Source organism: Musca autumnalis, unplaced genomic scaffold (genome assembly GCF_047663935.1).
Source record: "Musca autumnalis isolate F117 unplaced genomic scaffold, ASM4766393v1 scaffold_1, whole genome shotgun sequence".
Lineage (NCBI taxonomy): Eukaryota > Metazoa > Arthropoda > Insecta > Diptera > Muscidae > Musca > Musca autumnalis.
In genome coordinates, this window is record NW_027411644.1 from 281,404,464 (window position 1) to 281,424,398 (window position 19,935).

General features: G+C 35.6%; 1 protein-coding gene across 1 annotated transcript in view; it reads left to right on the plus strand.

Moving 5' to 3' along the window:
- The window catches only part of Syn (synapsin), a 135,770-nt gene that overhangs the window by 89,274 nt on the left and 26,561 nt on the right, over positions 1-19,935 (plus strand). The window contains 1 exon segment of the mRNA XM_073961373.1: positions 16,390-16,607. Within this exon segment, the coding sequence (XP_073817474.1) occupies positions 16,390-16,607 (218 nt within the window).

The following is a 19,935-nucleotide window of genomic DNA, read 5'->3' on the forward strand; positions in this document are numbered from 1 at the left end:
ATTATTTATTTTGTTGATTATCGTTCAGAAACAGAATATTTATTTATTTTTTTTTTCTTGTGACCCAAAGAATCTCCCTGTTTCCAATAGCCATTATTCAACGGACGTGATAATGTTAAGATATTGCAGTGCCACAAACACACTATAAAAACGTGAGGTTGTTCAGAAAGGCGCTAAGAGCAAACATCGCCTACTTGTAAATTAACGAAATAAATAATTAAATAACTGTAAAACTGAAAATTGGGAAAATATTTTACCAATAAAAATTAAGTGGATAGATATACTTAAAATATTTTTTGGAAATTTTAAATGCATTTTGGTAATTTTGGAAACTTTTCAACTTGTAAATTTTATTTTTAAAAATGCATTACACTTTTTTGACCCCCACCCCTTCAGATTTGACAAACCATGTCTTTAAAGTGATATGTTTATATTTAATAAAAACAATTTATAAGTCATACACTTATGTCACATTTCTTATTAGCTTCCATCAAAAACAATATCACTTCATACGATTCATTCATTTATAGACAACAAAAAAGTAATAAAATCACAATTTCTTTTAGTTAAGAATGTAACATTTTCAAAAACTTCTTGTTATAATATGTATTCACAGTTGTGTTATTTCTAATCTATAAAAATGTACTTTAGATAAAGTTTTTCATAAGAATACGCATTTCTCCCGAATTCCCAAAAATTGATAAGAGCCACTTGACTCCAACTAATGTGCTTGGTGCCAAACTGTCTAGAACGTCAAATATATATGTCATGTCGTCGCGGTACTAAAAATAATTTGTTAGGGTTTTTAAAGAAATAAATGTTTACTCATGTATGTACACTTAATTGCAATCTATTTTTGTTAAATTAAATTTAGTAGCTAAACAAATGTTATTGCTTGCAACAAAGATATAGATTCATGGTACATACTTTGGCGTAAGGTTAGTAACCCTCCCCTAAACTATGTTAACAAATGTAAGGACTCTTTGCGCACTGTTGGATGTATGTACTTGGAAAGAACAAAGCTGGTGCTGTCGTCTTAAGTCCCGGTCCACACTAGCCTGAATTTCATTAAAAATTTCATGAAATTATGCGTTTCTAGATCGAGTTCCATAGTAGAGTAAAACCATACAATTACTGTAGTGGTCATTTCGACCTAAGAACGCCTAATTTCATGAAATTCACGCTAGTGTGCACTGGGAATAAGGAACATAAATAATTATGCACTAGACTGCAAAAACATATTTTATTGAAACCCATAACCTCCAAATATATTTCCATTTGAAAAATGAGCGAACCTTAAACTTGTTGTTGGATTTATTAACTTCGGCGGATGCGCCTACACGGAGGAAAAAAGGCCTCTCTAACATATGTCCCAAACATATTTTGCAGCAAACATATATTTGATTGCAATCAGTCCCAAACATAACATGTGTTTGGGTCCTGCAAACAATTATACATATGTTTGGGTGCAAACAAATACAAACCCAAAAGCCGAAAGGCGCTTACTGAGAGCAAGGGAGCGTAAATTTCAATGTAAAACACATTGAAATGTATGCTCACTTGCTCTCAGTAAGCGCTCACTGGCTATCTCTATCATATACCCACATTTAAAAATGGTGGTGGTTTATTAAAAGGCATAGATATACCAAACATAAAAACAACAACAGACACATAGGTACATAAAAAATTGCAAAGAAATGCATAACTGACTTTAATAAAAGAAAATCTGAATAAGATAATTTATAAAAAGTCACACCTTTAAAAAGAAAAAATTATATAGAAACATCGTTCAACGCTTCTCCTTAGTTGTGAAAAAAAACACATTTTCCTCAAAGTTGAAATCATCAGTGGGAAATTTGCATCTAGAATCAAATGATTATATAACATATGTGTGTATGCATGTACATATGTATGTATTTACTAACAAGTAAAAAAGTGTCAGTCGGCTTTGCCGACAGATATATACCCTCAGCCAATGTGAAGTGAAACATTCACCTACGGACAGATCGAATGTATTTAAGATCTCTTAGAATTTTGTGGCCCTTTTTGGACATTTGAACTTCCCGAAAAAAATCTGGATTAGGATTTAACTGCACTAAGACACAAATGTTGAACTTTTGTGGGTGAGGTACCCTTAGGGAGGACCGATATGGGCCATTTTAGAAGTTAAACTAAATTTGGAAAAAAATATAAGGAGATCCAAAGTTTGGACCAAATCGGTTGCCCCATTCAAGTGATATCGTCATAGCATTTGAGTGGCATGTTTTTAAATATTGGGGAGAAGTACCGAAAGTTGTGGACCGGTATTGCGCCATGAAACTAAGTTTGGATATAATATGACGGAGACCAAATGTTAGACCAAGTCGGTTGAACAGTTCGAGAGTTATCGTGCTTTCCGACCGCCACATATAGTGACATAGGGGTTTTTACACCTTTCGGGATGTTTTCCCAAGAAATATTGACTTGCCCCTGAAAAAAACTTTTGCCGTCGAAATGGAGGTAGCGAATGCAAATCGCTTCAACAAAAATCAAAGTGATTCGAGAGCAGGTCTTAAAGTGAACCTATCCGAAATTTTGTGTGAGAGTTACCAGAAGGAGTAGACAAATATAGTCCATATTCGAACCTGATCTATATCTGGTAGATATATTGGGATGTGCAAAGTATGGATTACATCGGTCACTCCCTTCAAGAGTTATCGTGAGCACATTTTTGAACTTTTGTGGGGGAGGTACTTGAAGGAGTGACTTGATATGGCATATCTTCGAATTTAAACTATGTTTGGACAAAATATTACGAAGGCCAAATGTTGGACCGAATCGGCTGATCCCTTCGAGAATTATATTGCGCTATTTTCTCAGGAAGTATGGACTTGCCCCTGATGAAGTTTGTACCGTTGTATGGAGGGCAGTGAATACAAGTTGTTGTAACAAAAGTCGAAGCGATTCGAGAGCAGGTCCTATTCTGAACTTATCTGAAATTTTGTGTGGGAGGCACCCGAAGGCGTGGACCGATTGGGTCCATATTGGAACCTCATCTAAGTTTGGTAGAAATTTCGAGATGTGCTAACTTTGGACCAAATCGGTTACTCCCTTCATGAGTTATCGTGCGCACAAATTTTCCGAACATTTTCGAACTTTTGTGGGGGAGGTACTAGAAGGAGTGGACCCATCTTCGAACTTAAACTAAGTTTGGACAAAATATTACGAAGGCTAAATTTTGGACCAAATCGGTTCATCCGTTCGAGAGTTATCGTGCGCACCAGCCAGCCAGACAGACAGACGGACAGACATTGCTTAATCGACTCCAAATTGTCTGAAACACATTTCGTCCAAACATACTTGGGGTCTAAAACCATTATTTCGATGAGGCACATTTTACCCGTATGAAAGTGTATATACCCTCGTTAGCATAAATGCTGAGGGTATAAAAAGCACTATTTCTTTAAGAAAACACTGATTTATTCACCCACTTTACCGTCTTTACTCAACGATTGTATTGAGAAAATTGATGAAAAACGAACAACATAGTTAATAAAATTTTTTTCTTTTCCTCTTCGCTTGCTACGTTGGTTAGCAACAACAAAGCACGAAACACACGTGTTTTGCAGCATACACACCACCAACGCTTCTGCGTCTACCATACACACAGCTCTTTATTATAAAACAGCATTCCGCAGACGCGAGAGTCCTGTTGTTACTCTCTTTGACAAAAATCCTCTCTCCACCCATAAAAAATATGTTCTAACATAAAAAATATGTTGGTAACCAAACAAATAAAATTGAGATGTGCTACAAAATGTTGCAAACATATATTTGTTTGGACACAAACAAATTATGTTTGGATTCAAACATATATTTGTTTGGACACAAACAAATTATGTTTGGATTCAAACATATATTTGTTTGCAAATATTTGTTTGGATCCAAACATATTTCTAGCATATATTTTTCTTCGCCTGCGGCACCAGGAAAAATATCGGGAAAAAGGAGAAGCGTATTGTCACAAGGAACACGTACGAAAGTATTAGTAGGCTTTGCCGACAGAAATATACCTTCAGCCTGTGTGAATTGCAACTTACATCTATGGGCAGATCAACTACCGGTTACACAATCAAAATTATTTTCCCAATAAATATCTATTTATGAGGTTTTCAAATTTGTTGGCCCGTTTTGGGCGGACGAACTTGCAGACAAAAGTATATATTAGGATTAAGGCTCAAAACTGTTGCGGAGGAGGTACTTGAAGGAATGCCTCGGCATGGTCTATTTTGGAATGGTCGCCTTCCAGAAATTGCTGGTCATGGTATAACTTAGAGGTTTTGGACAACTGCGCCAGAAAGGCAAGCCCATGCCCATGGGCATATCGCTGTAAACAAAACCAAAAAAGTAGCATCGGAATAAATTACCAAAGGATATTGGAACAGTAGTGCGATTCTCTAACTCATTTTTGAGTTACCGACTATTGTCGGTGAAGTTAAAACGCAAAATTATGATTGAAAATTGCAAATTAATGTTGACAACACTGTAACTATCGGCAGAACTTTATGACTTATTTCTTTTGGTCACTAACTTACCGAAAAATATCGTTAATTAGCGAATTTATAAGCATATTAATTTTACTGATTTTTGTCGGTAACTCAAAAAATGTGTTAGAGAATCGCTTTGCTTTGGAGTACCCGAAGGAGTGGACCGATAGAGTCTATATTGGAACCTCATCTATGTCTGGTAGATATTTCACGATGTGCATATTACGGACCACACATTTTTTTCAGAACCTTTTTGAACTTTTGTGTGGGAGGTACCTGAAAGAATTGATCGACTCGTATTACTAGATGCAAAGTTTAGAGCAAATCGATTGGTCCGTTCGAGTGATATTGTGCACGTCAGCCAGATAGACAGACAGGCGGATACGGCTAAATGGACTTTAAATTATCTGAAACAGAACTTATATTGTGTCGAAAACCGTTCGATCAGCACTGTTTTTATCGTATCAAAGTGTATATCAAGCTTTTTGTAGAAAATTAACTTATGTTGAAACTGAGGTATGGGGCATTGTAACTCGCGATCAGTTTTACTATACCATAACTTTTGACCGCATTTCGGCAAAATAAACTGTTTTAGCCCGATTCACCGAGGGGTTTCTTAAAATAATAATTTGAGGGGAAGCTGTGGCCGTACTAATGTAAAAAAAATCGGAAAAAATCGTTGAAATAAACGAGTTTCATTATGTTATTTTCCAATTTGTGGTTATACAACACAATGTAGAGCTTAATGCTCAAAGGAGAAGTTAAAGAGCACACTTCAGAGTTGAAGTTTCTAATGTATGATTTTTTAATATATCCACTGTATCTACCTCAAACGGATGCTGACATTTTGAAACCTCAAAAATGGGTTTTTTTGAATTTTTGCTCTAATCGGGACGCGCAGTTGGATTTCCCTAAAAGCTTATTATTGGATTGTAGTACTCGTGATTTCGCATTTTTTCATGTATAACATGAGGGTGTAGCCCTCACAGGATCACAGTAATCTGCGCCTAAACACGAAATTTTTGTGCGTAAATTTTTCTCAAAAACCTATTTTTTTGGTTTAAAATTTACAAACGTCATTCGATTTCCGTGGAAACCCGCGTAAATTTAGTTTTTTTACGTTCTGAATCTAACAAGACACGACGCGTAAAAATCGACCCACTAGATCGGCGGATATGATACCACCCAAATTTCGAAAATTTACAAAAAAATTATTTTGAAAATATCGCATATTAAAACGCGTTTTGTATGTGTCAGTTCTACTTAAATAAATAGATCGATACGCGTGTTTAAACTGCGCGAAAACAGATATTTCAAAACTATCGCTAATCTAGAGATATAAAAGATTTTTTCTAAAAATTGAGTGCGATGCTACATCCACGGTTCTTGATGGATCGCATTGAAACGGCATAGAATGACGTATTTTTTAATGGTGATTATTGAAATCGGATGCGCATAAAATGTAAATGAACTTCGCGGAAATTATGACCATTTTACTGTATTTTGCACCCTTAAATGCAGCAGATGCTACATCGTGGCCGCCAAATAGAATTTGACGAACTGTACATCAAATAAAAGGGATTGATTTGCTGTGTTGGAAAATCGGATGCGCATCATGTCATTTTCATAATTACGCGGTTTATATGCGTCTCAAATGTTGTAATATTCAATATAACATTATTTTAACGTTATGCCACAATTGGAATTCCTTGTGATTTAAAATAAGGTTCTAACAATTATCCAATGGGAAAACTATAAGCGAAAAATTTGTTACAACGGAATATCATCATTATTTCGTGAAATTTTGACGAAAATGCCGAAGAACTCAAACATTTTTTCTCCAACTTTTCCTATAAAACCATAAAAAAATAAAATTAGAATAATATGATTTTAATTTTTTCGTAATATTTTCTTCGTATTTTTGCAAATAACATGAATACTATAGCTCCAACCTTCACAACTTAGGTTTCATTTTATACCCCAAAATGTCTGGATGCTGTTATTTTTTTATTATATATTTTTCGTAACTGTGAGCGCTATTGTTTCACAAATATGTTTGTAAATACGTGAAATTATTTAACAAATTTGATTTTTCGCGAATCCATTGAGACTTTGCGATTATTTTTTGCATCATCGCAAAGGGTACGAATTCAGTTAACGATAATAGGATATAACAGCTAGCTATATTAAGCCGCGATTTTTTTAGAATTTTTTCTAATTATCATAATTAAAACGGTCATATCTTTTGCGCGCAACGATCAAAGTTAGTAACGAAAACAGATTTGGAATGCTGATTTTTTTCTTAATCTATGTACCAAAAATCATTGATGTAGTATCAACAAATTTTTTTGATTTTTTTGAAATGGAAAAGACAATTTTAGACATTTTTCCTGATATACCCACGTTTGTAAAGCTGAAACCCGGTATCGATGAATATTTTTTCCTATCGATGTTAATGGACAAAGTGTCGGTATTAAGCAGCAAAATCGATTGAGGAATATATTACGTCAATAGGAAATCATTACACTCTACAACATCACAATTATGCAGGAGTTTTTATGTACCAATTAGGGTTTGTTAGAGAATACAGAACTCGAAAATTCCTTTGGTTTTCGTAGTTCATTTTATAAAGTGATTTTATAACGGTAAATTTAGAACCCCGTTTTAGGTTTATTATATCGAGCCCTTCCCGCGAAAATGATGTAAGCGACATTTTTTCGATTTTCGTTTTTTTACGGAAATCTATGAAGAATATTCCAACACACCATCTCCCAAATTTTTAGAACTCAGCCATGTACCGTTACGAAATTAGAGCAAAAACAATTTTGATGTAAGCGCCATTTTTGCTTTTTGTGTACATTTGTTTGTGACAGCGAATTGTCGCTTACATCAAATTGCACATTTACATACCATGTCGTTATTCAACTATATTACAAGAAATGCGTTTTAATCTTATAATTCTTCGAATAAATACTTGCTATAAAATTAGTGTGCTTTGTTTTTAAATTGTAGATAAGAATTACTCTAAAAATGATTTGTTTCAAATAATTTTTTTTGATGTAACCGCCACTTCTCAAAGTAAAAGCCTGATTGCGTGACAGCGAAAAAGATGTAAGCGACACAAACTACCGTTATTATTATTTTTTCAGTAAGTAGGATTTAATAACAGAACTATACCAAATTTGAATAAACAATTTTGGTTATGTCAAAAGTTATTCAATAAAAACCGTCTCCTGTAAAATTAGCTTTTTGTCGCTTACACCTTTTTCGCGGGAAGGGCTCGATATTTTCAACTATGTATAACCGTAAATTCTTTTTTCACAAAGGATTTCTATTATTTTTTTTTTAGAATGGTCTAATACAGAGGCGTGCTTCTTTGCAAAGACAGTATAGTGAGGGCGGCCACTGAGTTGTTTTTGCATTTGCTTCTCTCTCTCACTTACAGTGTAAGTGAATGAAAACAAACAATAAACATCATATGGTTGTTGTTTTCTTCACTCATACATACAAACATACTAAAACATTTAATTACACTGTGATACAAAAGTGGACAAAATTTTTTTGCAAGATTTCTGATGCACAAATTCGGTTTTGTGGGAGTCCATAGAAGACGAAAATACCTTTGGTTTCTTTGGGTCACTTCGGGTTTTGATTTTATAACGGTAAATGTAGTGAAAAATGGACTTTCTTGGATTTTCGAATTTAAACGGACATTACTTCTTTTTTCCACAACCGATTTGCACACACTTTTTTTTCATTATAAAGGGGAAACTAATGCCTTTCGAACAAGCCATAGATTTTTAAAATCGGTTAACAAATGGCTAAGTAATAGTGGTTTAAGTGTGACAAAAACGCATTAAAAAACAGTAAAACGTTTTTCCTTGTGCTCTAGGCTGCGTAAACGACATCTAACGGTACAGTTATTAACTGTTAGCAAGTAGGAAATTTAGTTGGCTTTCCAAAATGGGAAAAACCAACGAAATCGGTTGAAAAATGAATGCGTTATGACATTTTTTGTGTTTCAACTTTTTGGTTTTTTTCATATTTTCCTTTATAAAAGATGGGTATCTTAGCATGTATGATTCTAGTTGTGATTATCCTGCTTAACAACTACTCACAAGGTATCAATGTTTTATAAAGGAAAATATGAGAAAAAACCAAAAAGTTGCAACACAAGAAATGCCATAACGCATTCATTTTTCAACGGATTTTGTTGGTTTTTCCCATTTTGGAAAGCCAACTAAATTTCCTACATGCTAACTGTGAATAATTGTACTGTTAGGTGCCATTTACGCTGCCTGGAGCACAAGGAAAAACATTTTACTGTTTTTTAATGCGTTTTTGTCACACTTAAACCACTATTAATTAGCCATTTGTTTAACAATTTTAAAAATCTATGGCTTGTTCGAAAGGCATTACTCTCTCCTTTATAATGAAAAACAGTGTGTGCAAATTGGTTGTGGAAAAAAGAAGTAATGTCCGTTTAAAGTTGAAAATTCAAGAAAGCCCATTTTTCACTACATTTACCGTTATAAAATGAAAAACCGAAGTGACCCAAAGCAACCAAAGGAATTTTCGTATTCTGTGGACTCCCACAAAACCGAATTTATGCATTAGAACCCCTGCAAATTTTCACTGTAGCACTGTGTTATTAGTAGAACTCCCATGCGTATGATTCTTATTGTAATTTTTCTAAGTAATAAGAATCATACGCATAGGGGTTCGAATGTTAAAAAATTCAAAATATTCATAAAAAAGTAAAAAGTTAAAATACAAAAAATGCATAATTCATTTTTTATACCCTCCACCATATGGAGGGTATAATTAAATTTGTCATTCCGTTTGTAACACATCGAAATATTCGTCGGAGACCCTATAAAGTATATATATATTATTGATCAGCATAAAATTCTATGTCGATTTGACCATGTCCGTCTGTCCGTCCGTCCGTCCGTCCGTCAGTCCGTCCGTCCGTCTGTCTGTCTGTTGAAATCAAGATACAGCTCGCAATTTTAAAGATAAAGAGTCAAAATTTAGTACAGAAGTTGCTATTACTTGCAGGATGGTTGGTATTGAAAATGGGATATATCGGTCCACGTTTTGATATAGCCCCCATAGAACGGTACCTCCCGATCTTCGGTATTTTTAAGGTTTTAGCTTCATTATTACACCGAAATGGCTGAAATTTGATACGTAGTCTTCTTTAGGGGTACAAAACTTTCTCCCAGAATTTGGTCGGTGTCGGTCCATACCTTCATATAGCCCCCATAGAACGGTACCTCCCGTTTTTCGGTATTTTGATGGTTTTCGCTTCATTATCACACCGAAATGGCTGACATTTGGTACGTAGTCTTCTCTAGGGGTATAAAACTTTCCCCTAGAATTTTGTCGGTATCGGTCCACACCTTCATATAGCCCCCATAGAACGGTACCTCCCGATTTTCGGTATTTTTAAGGTTTTAGCTTCATTATCCTACCAAAATGGCTGAAATTTGGTACGTAGTCTTCTTTAGGGGTACAAAATTTTCTCCCAGAATTTTGTCGGTGTCGGTCCATGTCTTCATATAGCCCCCATAGGACGGTACCTCCCGATTTTCGGTATTTTGAACGCTGTGGCCTCAATATTCCACCGAAATGGCTGAAGTTTGGTATTTAGACTTCGTTGGGGGTACTCAAACTTCCCCTTTAAATTTGTCGGTATAGGTTCACGCCTTTATATAGCCCCCATGGAAAGGTACCTCCCGATTTTTCGTGTTTTGAAGGTTGGGTCTTCAATATTCCACCAAAATGGCTGAAATTTGGTATTTAGTCTTCAATGTGATATAAAACTGTTCGCCAGAAATATGTCTGTACAGGTCCACTCTTTCATATTGCCCCATTTCTGACTAAAATTCGTCGGTATAGGTCCTCGTTTCGATATAGCCCCCATAGAACGGTACCTCCCGATTTTCGTAATACTGAAGACTGCGACGTCAATATCCAACCGAAATGGCTGAAATTCGTTATTTCGTCTTCCAAGAGTAATAAAATATTCCAGAAGAGTATTATCAGTATAGGTCCACGTCTTCCTATATCCCCATAGAAGCGTACTTCTTGATTTTCGGTATTTTTTAAGTTTTAGTCACATTCTCTTACCGAAATATAGGAAATTTGGTATTTAGTCTTCTTTAAGCCTAAAAACTTTCCGTAAGAAATTTGTCGGTATACATCGAAGTTTTGAAATAGCCCCCATATAATGGTGCCTCACATTATTTTACAGAAATTGCTGAAATTTAGTATTAAGTCTTCTTCATACACGAAAGGAAACAAATTATTCCATTTTACTTCAATACAACTTGTGGTGGAGGGTATAACAAGTTCGGCCCGGCCGAACTTAACGTCGTTCTTACTTGTTTTAACTTTTTTTTTCATTTTTTTTTTTAATTTTCGAAAGTTTACATAATTTCCTTTTTATAATAAAAAATAACTATATTGTTTGGAATCTCCTAAGCAGCACAGGGATCGAGAAAAAAAAAGATTTTTTGTTTTTAAAACGTTGTTTCACACTTCAACCCCTATAACTTAACCATTTCTTAACCGATTTTAAAAATAATAATTGAAATCTATTGTTTAAAGCTGAAAATCTAAAAACGCTGTGTTTCTCACATTTACCGTTTTAAAATCACTTTAATACGGGATCTTCAAAAAACCAATGGTATTTTCGTCTTGGAACCCTGCGTAATTTTCAGGTAAAACTCGACGAGTTACAGCTCATTTACTACGAGTTTCGTATAATTCAACACAAACTTTTTTTTGAGTTCATGAAGCACTAAAACACTTCTAATCATGCTTGATCATGTACAGAAATTTAACACTGATATCTGGCTATCTGGTTGCCAAATATGGTCCAAGTAGTTAGTTTAGTTTTAGTGTAATAATCTTTTTAAGGTGGGAAGTAAAATTTCAATCGCCAACTTAAAACGCGTTTTTCTCGAAACTTGATTTTTCGAGATGTGTCACTCTTTGAGTAAATGAGCGATATTTAGTGGCTGGAGAGCTCGAGCCGAATACTGTTTTCGTCCACACTTTGGATATTGTAATATTTCTTCGAATATTAGATAAAATTCGAAGGTGATGCTTATAGGTCCACTCCTTCCGGTACCTCCCCCACGAAAGTTCGAAAAATTCGCCAAATGGTACGCGCGATTTCTCATAGACGTAGCAACCGATTTGCTCCAAACTTTGGATCTCTGAATATTGTCGAAACTAAGTTTATGTTCAAAATTGGGCCATATCCTTGTGATACCACCCACACAAATGTTCAACATTTTTCCTAGTGGCCCTTATAGCGATATTATGTTTTTCGTAGGCTAGTGTGGTAAGAAAGTCCTATCTATCGATATCCCCGCAAATTTTTTGAAAACCCCCCTAAATACAGAAGTTTTTTTGGGTAGAAAAGCATTTCAATCCACACAGGCTGAGGGTACATCTCTGTCGGCAAAGCCGACTGATACTTTTTTACCTGTTTCTGTTTTTTTTTTTTTTTTTTTTTTTGAAACATGTAGATAGAACTTCATCGACAACTTGCTATAATAATATAGCTTTCCTTTATCAGGCTTATATTATCCGGCGGAATACCTCTTTTGTGCAATAAATTCCAAATGCAGTCACTAATGACGGTGAAGAAAAGAATATGCAAAACAGAATTAAACTCGACGCTTTGAACAATAATTAAATGCATGGTATTTATTTGATCTGTAGCGGATTTTATTGAGGTTTTCATGGTGATATTTGTGCTATTGTACGAGTATTATCATCACACAAATGCCCCGCTGATTTCCACATTCCTTTAAGTCCTCCTTTCTTATACATTTTTACAACTATGCCACCTTCAGATATCAAATTGCATGTGATTTCCATCAATAGATTTATATCGACTTTGTATAATTCGGAAGGTATATCATCAATGTCGGCAGATTTTTCTTTTGATAATTTCTTGATGGCACTGGAGACTTAACCTTACACAATGTCCAAAGTTCGACAAGGAGTATTCCGCTTCATCCTTGTGTTTTAACGTACGAAAATTGTAAAAGGGAGCAATCAATTTAGTCCAAACTTGGCACATCGTAAAATTTCTTCGAAGCATAGATTTGGTTCTTATATGGACTATATCGGTTCAATCTTTCGGGAACCTTAAACATAAAATTTAAAATTTTTTGTTGTGATTATTGTTGACCGTTTGTGTTCTTATTTTTGCTGGTTTGATTTTTGGCTTTTGGTCAAATGAAAAACAAAAATGTTTGTGTTTAATTCTTTTTTATTTTACTTATCCGATATTTCGGCTGTTATTATTCCGTCTATAACTGTTGCTTTTCTCATAAAAATAATATCCCTGAAGATGACTGTCGATGACAGCCGACATATCGGATAAATAAAATAAAAAAGAAATGAACACAAACATCTTTGTTTTTCATTTGACCAAAAGCAAAAAATCAATCCACCTAAATTTTTTTCGTAAAAGTGCAAATGATGGGCTTGACTCGCATAGTTTTGAATTTTTTGCAGCAACTTGTCCTCGCGGCCTCTATTACAATGGTTCAATGTTTTTTGGGGACAAGTCCATACTTCCTGTGATTATGGTCCAGAAGCTTTCAAACCCCTGTCGGCATCAACGTAACTAAATAATGAGCACAATAACTTGCGAATCACCTGTACATCATAAAATTTATTTCAAAAGCACATCAAGTTCCATGATGTTCTATGTCGGACAATATTTTCAAAAGTTCAAAATGTTCACTGAAGTGCAGTTTAAAGACTGTTCGAAGATTGTTTCGAAATTCCTTGAGATTCCTTGAGATAATGATAACATGTCCATGCTTTCTTAAAAAGCTTTGGGGACCAGCTAAAATGTCTGGTAGGTACAATAACTATGGAAAGAAGTGATTGACATTGGTTTCCAATATGGACTATATCGGTCCACTCCTTCAGGTACCTCCCACCTAAAATGCCAATTTAATTTTTTTCGCAAAAGTTCTGTTAAGGTCTAGAATAATTTTTATACCCTCAGCAGTTCATCTCCCCCACAGAAGTTCACAATTTTTCTGTAAAATGGTGTGAACGATAGCTTTCGAAGGCAGTACCCGTTTTGGTCCATACTTTGCACGTCGTATGGACTATATCGGGCCACTCCTTCGGGTACCTTCCACACAAAATTTCGGAAAAGTTCAGTTTAAGATCTTCTAGCAAATCGTTTGCTAGAAGCCCCAATTAGAATGGTACAAGTTTTTCAGGGGCAAATCCATACTTTCCGAAAGCTCTGAAAAACCCCTACGGATCCATGTGTCGTGGTTCGAGCGCACGATAACTCCCTATCGGATCAACCGATTCGGTCCAAAATTTGGCTTCCGTAATATGTTGTCCAAACTTGTTTTAAGTTTGAAGATGGGTTATATCTATCCTGTCGGTACCTCCCTCATAAAAGTTCGAAAATGTTTGGAAAATTTGTGCGCACGATAACTCTTATACAGAGTAACGGATTTGGTCCATACTTTGCACATCGTGTAATTTCTACCAGACTCAGATGAGGTTCCAATATGGACTCAAAAGGTCTTATCCTTCGGGTACCTCCCTCATAAAAATTCGGAAAAGTTAAGACCTGCTCTCGATTCTTTTCGATTGTAACGACTTGTATTGACTGCGCTCCATAAGACGGTACAAATTTCATCAGGGGCAAGTTCACACTTTCTGAGAAAATAACCTGAAAGGTGCTAAAAAAACCTATGACACCGTGTGTAGTGGTTTGAGCGGAAGGTAACTCTCTAACGGATCTGCCGATCGGGCATTCGGAATATTTTGTCCAAGCTTAGTTTAAGTTCGAAGATAAGCCAGTACTTTAAGTACCTCCTCCGCAACAGTTTTGAACATTAATCCTAATCCAAATTTTTGTCCGCAAGTTCAAATGTCCATTAAGGGCCACAAAAATCTGAAAATACCCTAAATACATTCGATCTGTCCGTGGATGACAGTTTCTATTCACATAGGCTGAGGGTATATCTCTGTCGGCAAAGCCGACTGATAGTTGTTTACTTCTTTCAATGGCAAGTCCATTTTTTCTGAGATAAAGGGCCAAATGATTTAAAAAATCCCATCGCACCAACCAAAAGTACATCATGTTTCTAGGTGGTCTATATGAGATTAGCTCTTTGGGTACCTTCCTCACAATAGTTCACAATTTTCGCTTAAGTGCAGTTCAATGGTATTTCGAGAAAAGTTATGTACGTATTTAGTAAATGCGTTCGCTGCGGTTCTACTTACAGCAGTATAATGATGTAATGGTTAATAAGCCCTAACAAGCTTACTAAATATGAGCACACTAACTATTTGAAGGAATGACATCCAATCCATCCATTCCTTCTATTACCTCTTACGATAAGGTTAAGCACATTTCGTTTTAATCCAAATTAAGGGCACTTCTCGGATTGGGTTGAAATTGTAATAACTGTTAGTCATTGTGATCATACTGCAACATTAGAATTTCTTTGCTTAATACGACTCTTCTACGAAAATTTCTGGTAGTTCCCTACTTATTAATTTCCTTGGAATACGTCAAACAGAGGCAGAGATATCCCCATAGAAACAAAATTCCACGAATTGGAAATTGGCATAGCTATCTATTATATATTCTATATATCTATTATTTCAAAGTTTCTGCTAACACCATTAGGGCCAATTCAAATCTCAGAAGGCCTTCTTTTAAAATGGGTCACTCTGTTGAAATGCTTTCAAAAACTCCTTTAAAATGTGATCATATCAAATTTAAATATTCTACAAAATTCATTCGTCATAAAATTTTACTATAGGTCTCAGAACACACTAAATCTGTAAATCTTATCTAATCACCAGGAATCTCAAAAAATGGGAAACACGTTTTATGGTTAAAGTCGGACTTTATTTGAAATTGTTCAAAAATGTCCCACAAATCATAAATTTAGAGAGATGATATCAAATACAAAAATATTATTCGTCAGATTTCACTATGGGTCACCCACGAAATGAAATGTCTATTTACATTATATATCAGTATCAATTTTCATGAAATAAACATGAAAATATTTCCCAATTTTTTTGATGAAACATTTTTCCGTCCTTTTTCGATTTGATGCCTTCCGTTTGGCACACAAATTTCGCCAAATTTATTAATAAATTTATTTGCAACCAATAGAGATTAAGAAATTTTTCAAAACTAATGTAAGCGGATTTTGGTAATTAGCTGATGAATAATTTTTATGAATAACAAACAAAATGCTCAACCAGGCATTAAATAAAATTTTTTTCTGCGAAGGTCTTTACAAGCGTAAAAACATAAATCCTCTTGGCAGGCAGGCAGGCAGCAAGTTGTGATACTCTGTGCCAAGAGGAGGGCAAAGGTGGCGCCTCTATTCATTCCTGTTGTAGTCATTATTTCAATGTGTTTTTTTTTTTTTTTTTGTTTTATAAAACAATAATAAACAATTTTTCTTAGAATTCACTTCGTTGCACTTAGACACTAATAAATAATTGGCCATTGGCCAAAATATGGGCTTACGATGATGAATAAGCGGCATAAATGCTGTTTTGGACTAAGTGGTCGTCGGTCACATGTGTGGGAATAAATAGAAAAAAAAGATAAAAACATAAACTTTTTGACTAATTGCCCATCAATTTTATTGAATGGAGGTTGACCTTTCTCTCGCTCAAACAAAAACAGAGCATCATCATTTCAATGTTATCATAATTGACATCGACCCTCTCTCTGTATCTGTCTCTAAGGATATACAAAGTATTTAATTGTTTTTTTCTTTTATTTACTAATTCTTTCTTCTTCTCTTTTTGTTTCTTTTTACAGCTAAATTGGACCAAGTTCCCATGTGTACTAAAGGCTGGCCATTGTCATGGCGGCATGGCTACTGCACGCTTTGATAACCAAATGGGTCTGCAAGATGCCGCTGGTCTGGTGTCTGGCACCGGTTTTGAAGGACATTGTTACTGTACAATTGAACCGTACATTGATGCAAAATTCGATGTTCACATTCAAAAGATTGGCAGCAATTATAAGGCTTTTATGTAAGTATGTATGTACGGGTGGGTATGTGTGACCGAAAGGGGCATAACCAGATTTCTTCTGTTGTTTTTTATTACTCCAAATGTGGCAAACATTTTAAGATCATTATTTTAAATGACCTCGATGTGTTTATTTCGCAAATTTTGAAATTCGTGGCCAAACAATAAAAATAAGCGAAACTGTAAATGACAACTGTTTCACGCAGCCCATTGTGAAATGTTAAATTTTGGAAAAAAGTTTAAAAATATTTTTTTAAGAGAGGGTTGGGGTTTTTTTGTTCGGGATGACGACTTTTACTTTGTTTATACCCTCAGCATAAATGCTAACGAGGGTATATACACTTTCATACGGGCAAATGTGCCTCATGGCTTTAGACCCCAAGTATGTTTGGACGAAATCGGTTTCATACAATTTGGAGTCGATTTAGCCATGTCCGTCCGTCTGTCTGGCTGGCTGAAGCGCACGATAATTCTCGAACAGATCAACCGATTGGGTCCAAACTTCATATTGTTTTAAGTTCGTAGATGGGTCATATTGGCCACTCCTTCGGGTACCTCCCCACAAAAGATCAAAAATATTCGGAAAAATTGTGCGCAGGATAACTCTTGACGGTTAACCGATTTGGATCATACTTTGAAAATCGTTAAATTTCTAACAGATATATATGAGTTTTCAATATGGACTCTATCGACCTTCTCCTTCAAGTACCTCCCACACAAAATTTCGGATAAGATCAGTGTAAGACCTCCTCTCGAATCGCCTTGATTTTTGTTGTGACAGAGGCAAGACCATACTTCCTGAGAAAATACCCCGAAAGTTGTAAAAATCCCTATGGCACCATGTGTAGTGGAGCACAACTGATCAACCGATTTGGTCTAAAAATTTGGCGTTCGTAATATTTCCTCCAAACTTAGTATAAGTTCGAAGATAAGCAATATCAGTCCACAACCTCCGGAACCACCCCTCCACACCAAAAAAAAAAAAAAAATAAATAAATTACACTGTGGTACACGCTTTATCTGTTGAACAGAGATTTCGGTCTCCTAATATCTTGCCCAAATGTAGTTTAATTTCGAAAATGGCTCATATCGGTCTTCTCATTATGGTACCTCCCCCACAAAAGTTCAACATTTTTATTTAAGTGCAGATCTTTGGAAAATTATGCCGATACTTCTCCATATGGTCATATTTACAGCGATATTATGTTTTTCGTGGATAAGTGTATACCTCCTGACATAGTTGCACAAAAGATCGCAAGTTAAGATGACCCAAAAGGTACACACAATTCTGAAACCCCCCCTGGGAAAAAGGATTTTGGTTTTGTAGCCAGTATTTGATATGTCTGTAGATGGAAGTTTCTATTCACATAGGCTGAGGGTATATCTCTGTCGGCAAAACTGACTGATACTTTTTTAATTGTTTTGTTTTCAAAACAAAATAATTCAAGAGTCTTTGATTTATTTCTTAGAGGAGAATTTGGCCTTTTTTAACGAGAGATAATGTAGGGCAGACTATCGTTTGGGATCTTGCTAATGATCTTATCAGTACAGATCTTCATAAGAAACTTGTTGAAAAAGCAGACTGTCTGGCCATTGTGGGATCCTCTTCACCAGTCACAACGCCAATGGAAGTAGTTAACAAGAAAAAAGTATCAGTCGGCTTTGCCGACAGAACTGTGTGAACTGAAATACTTTTTTCTTAAAAAATTTATGTATTTAGGGGTTTTTACAATTTTGGGCGTATGAACTTCCCCACAAAACTATAGACTAGGATAAAAGTTCAAAGTTACCGTGCGCTCCAGCCACTACATATGCACAATATGTAGTGACTGTATAGAGTTTTTTACACCTTTTGGGCTGTTTTTCAAGAAGTATGGGCTTGCCACTGAAAAAAATGTACCGCCGTAATAGAGACAGCGAATGCAAGTTGCTTCAACAAAAATCAAAGTGATTCGAGCGCTGAGGTAAAAGTGAACTTATCCGAAATTTTGTGTGGGAGGTATCCAAGGGAGTGGACAGATATTGTCCATATTCGGACCTGATCTATATCTGGTAGATATATTAGGATGTGTAAAGTATGGACAAAATCGGTCACTCAATCAATTAAACTATATTTGGACAAAATATTACGAAGGCCAAATTTTGGTCAGAATCGACAGATCCTTTCGAGAGTTATCTTGAGCTCCAACCACTACACACGGTGTTGTAGGTTTTTTTGCATCTTTCAGGCTATTTTCTCTGGAAGTATGGACTTGCCCTTGATGAAACTTGTACCGTCGTATGGGGGGCAGTGAATATAAGTTGCTACAACAAAAATCAAAGCAATTCGAGAGCAGGACATATACTGAACTTTTCCGAAATTTTGTGTGGGAGGTACCCGAAGGAGTGGACTGATTGAGTCCATACTGAAACCTTATTTAAGTCTGGTACATTTTTCACGATGTGCAAAGTATGGACCAAATCGGTTACTCCCTTCAAGAGTTATCGTGCGCACAAATTTTCCGAACATTTTCGAATTTTTGTTTGGACAAAATATTACGATAGCCAAATTTTGGACCAAATCGGCTCATCCGTTTGAAAGTTATCGTGCGCACCAGCCAGCCAGACAGACAGACGGACGGACATTGCTAAATCGACTCCAAATTGTCTGAATCACATTTCGTCCAAACATACTTGGGGTCTAAAACCATTATTTCGATGAGGCACATTTTGCCCGTATGAAAGTGCCTAGCCTAAAGGCAGTAATGTAATTTCAAAAAAATTAAACAAGTGTTGGACTGAAAGAGGACACTTTCGGGCATCATTCTGTGAAAACGGAAATTTGTTTCAAGCTGTTCCCTAAAAGTTCTAGTCCACTAAACTTGCAATTTCACTAAAATTTAGTACCTGAGGAAAAATAAAATAGCTCACTTCGTGTAAACGCTACGGTAATTTATTAGAACAACTCTTAAGGGCAACAATCCTACCCACATAGCAAAAAAAAAACAATGAACACAATATCTGTTATAGTTTCTGAGAAATAACGGTTTCTTTCTCCAGAAATTTGCAAAAGTGACTTATTTTCCAAAATTTAGAAACGTTCTTCATCTTTAGGAGCACGCCACGCCCACACCTTTCAATATTTTGATCTAATTTGTTGCTTTCCATAGTTTCAATATGTTTACTATCGAATCCCAGGAAAATCGATTTCTGAACACGGTGCGTCCTTGTTTTATTTATTAGTGGGGAATTTGGCATCCTTTAACGAGAAGTAAAGTAGCAAAGACTATAGTTCGTATCTCGCTACAGGTCCTCATCAGTCCCCTTATTCTACAATAGCTACATCCATGAA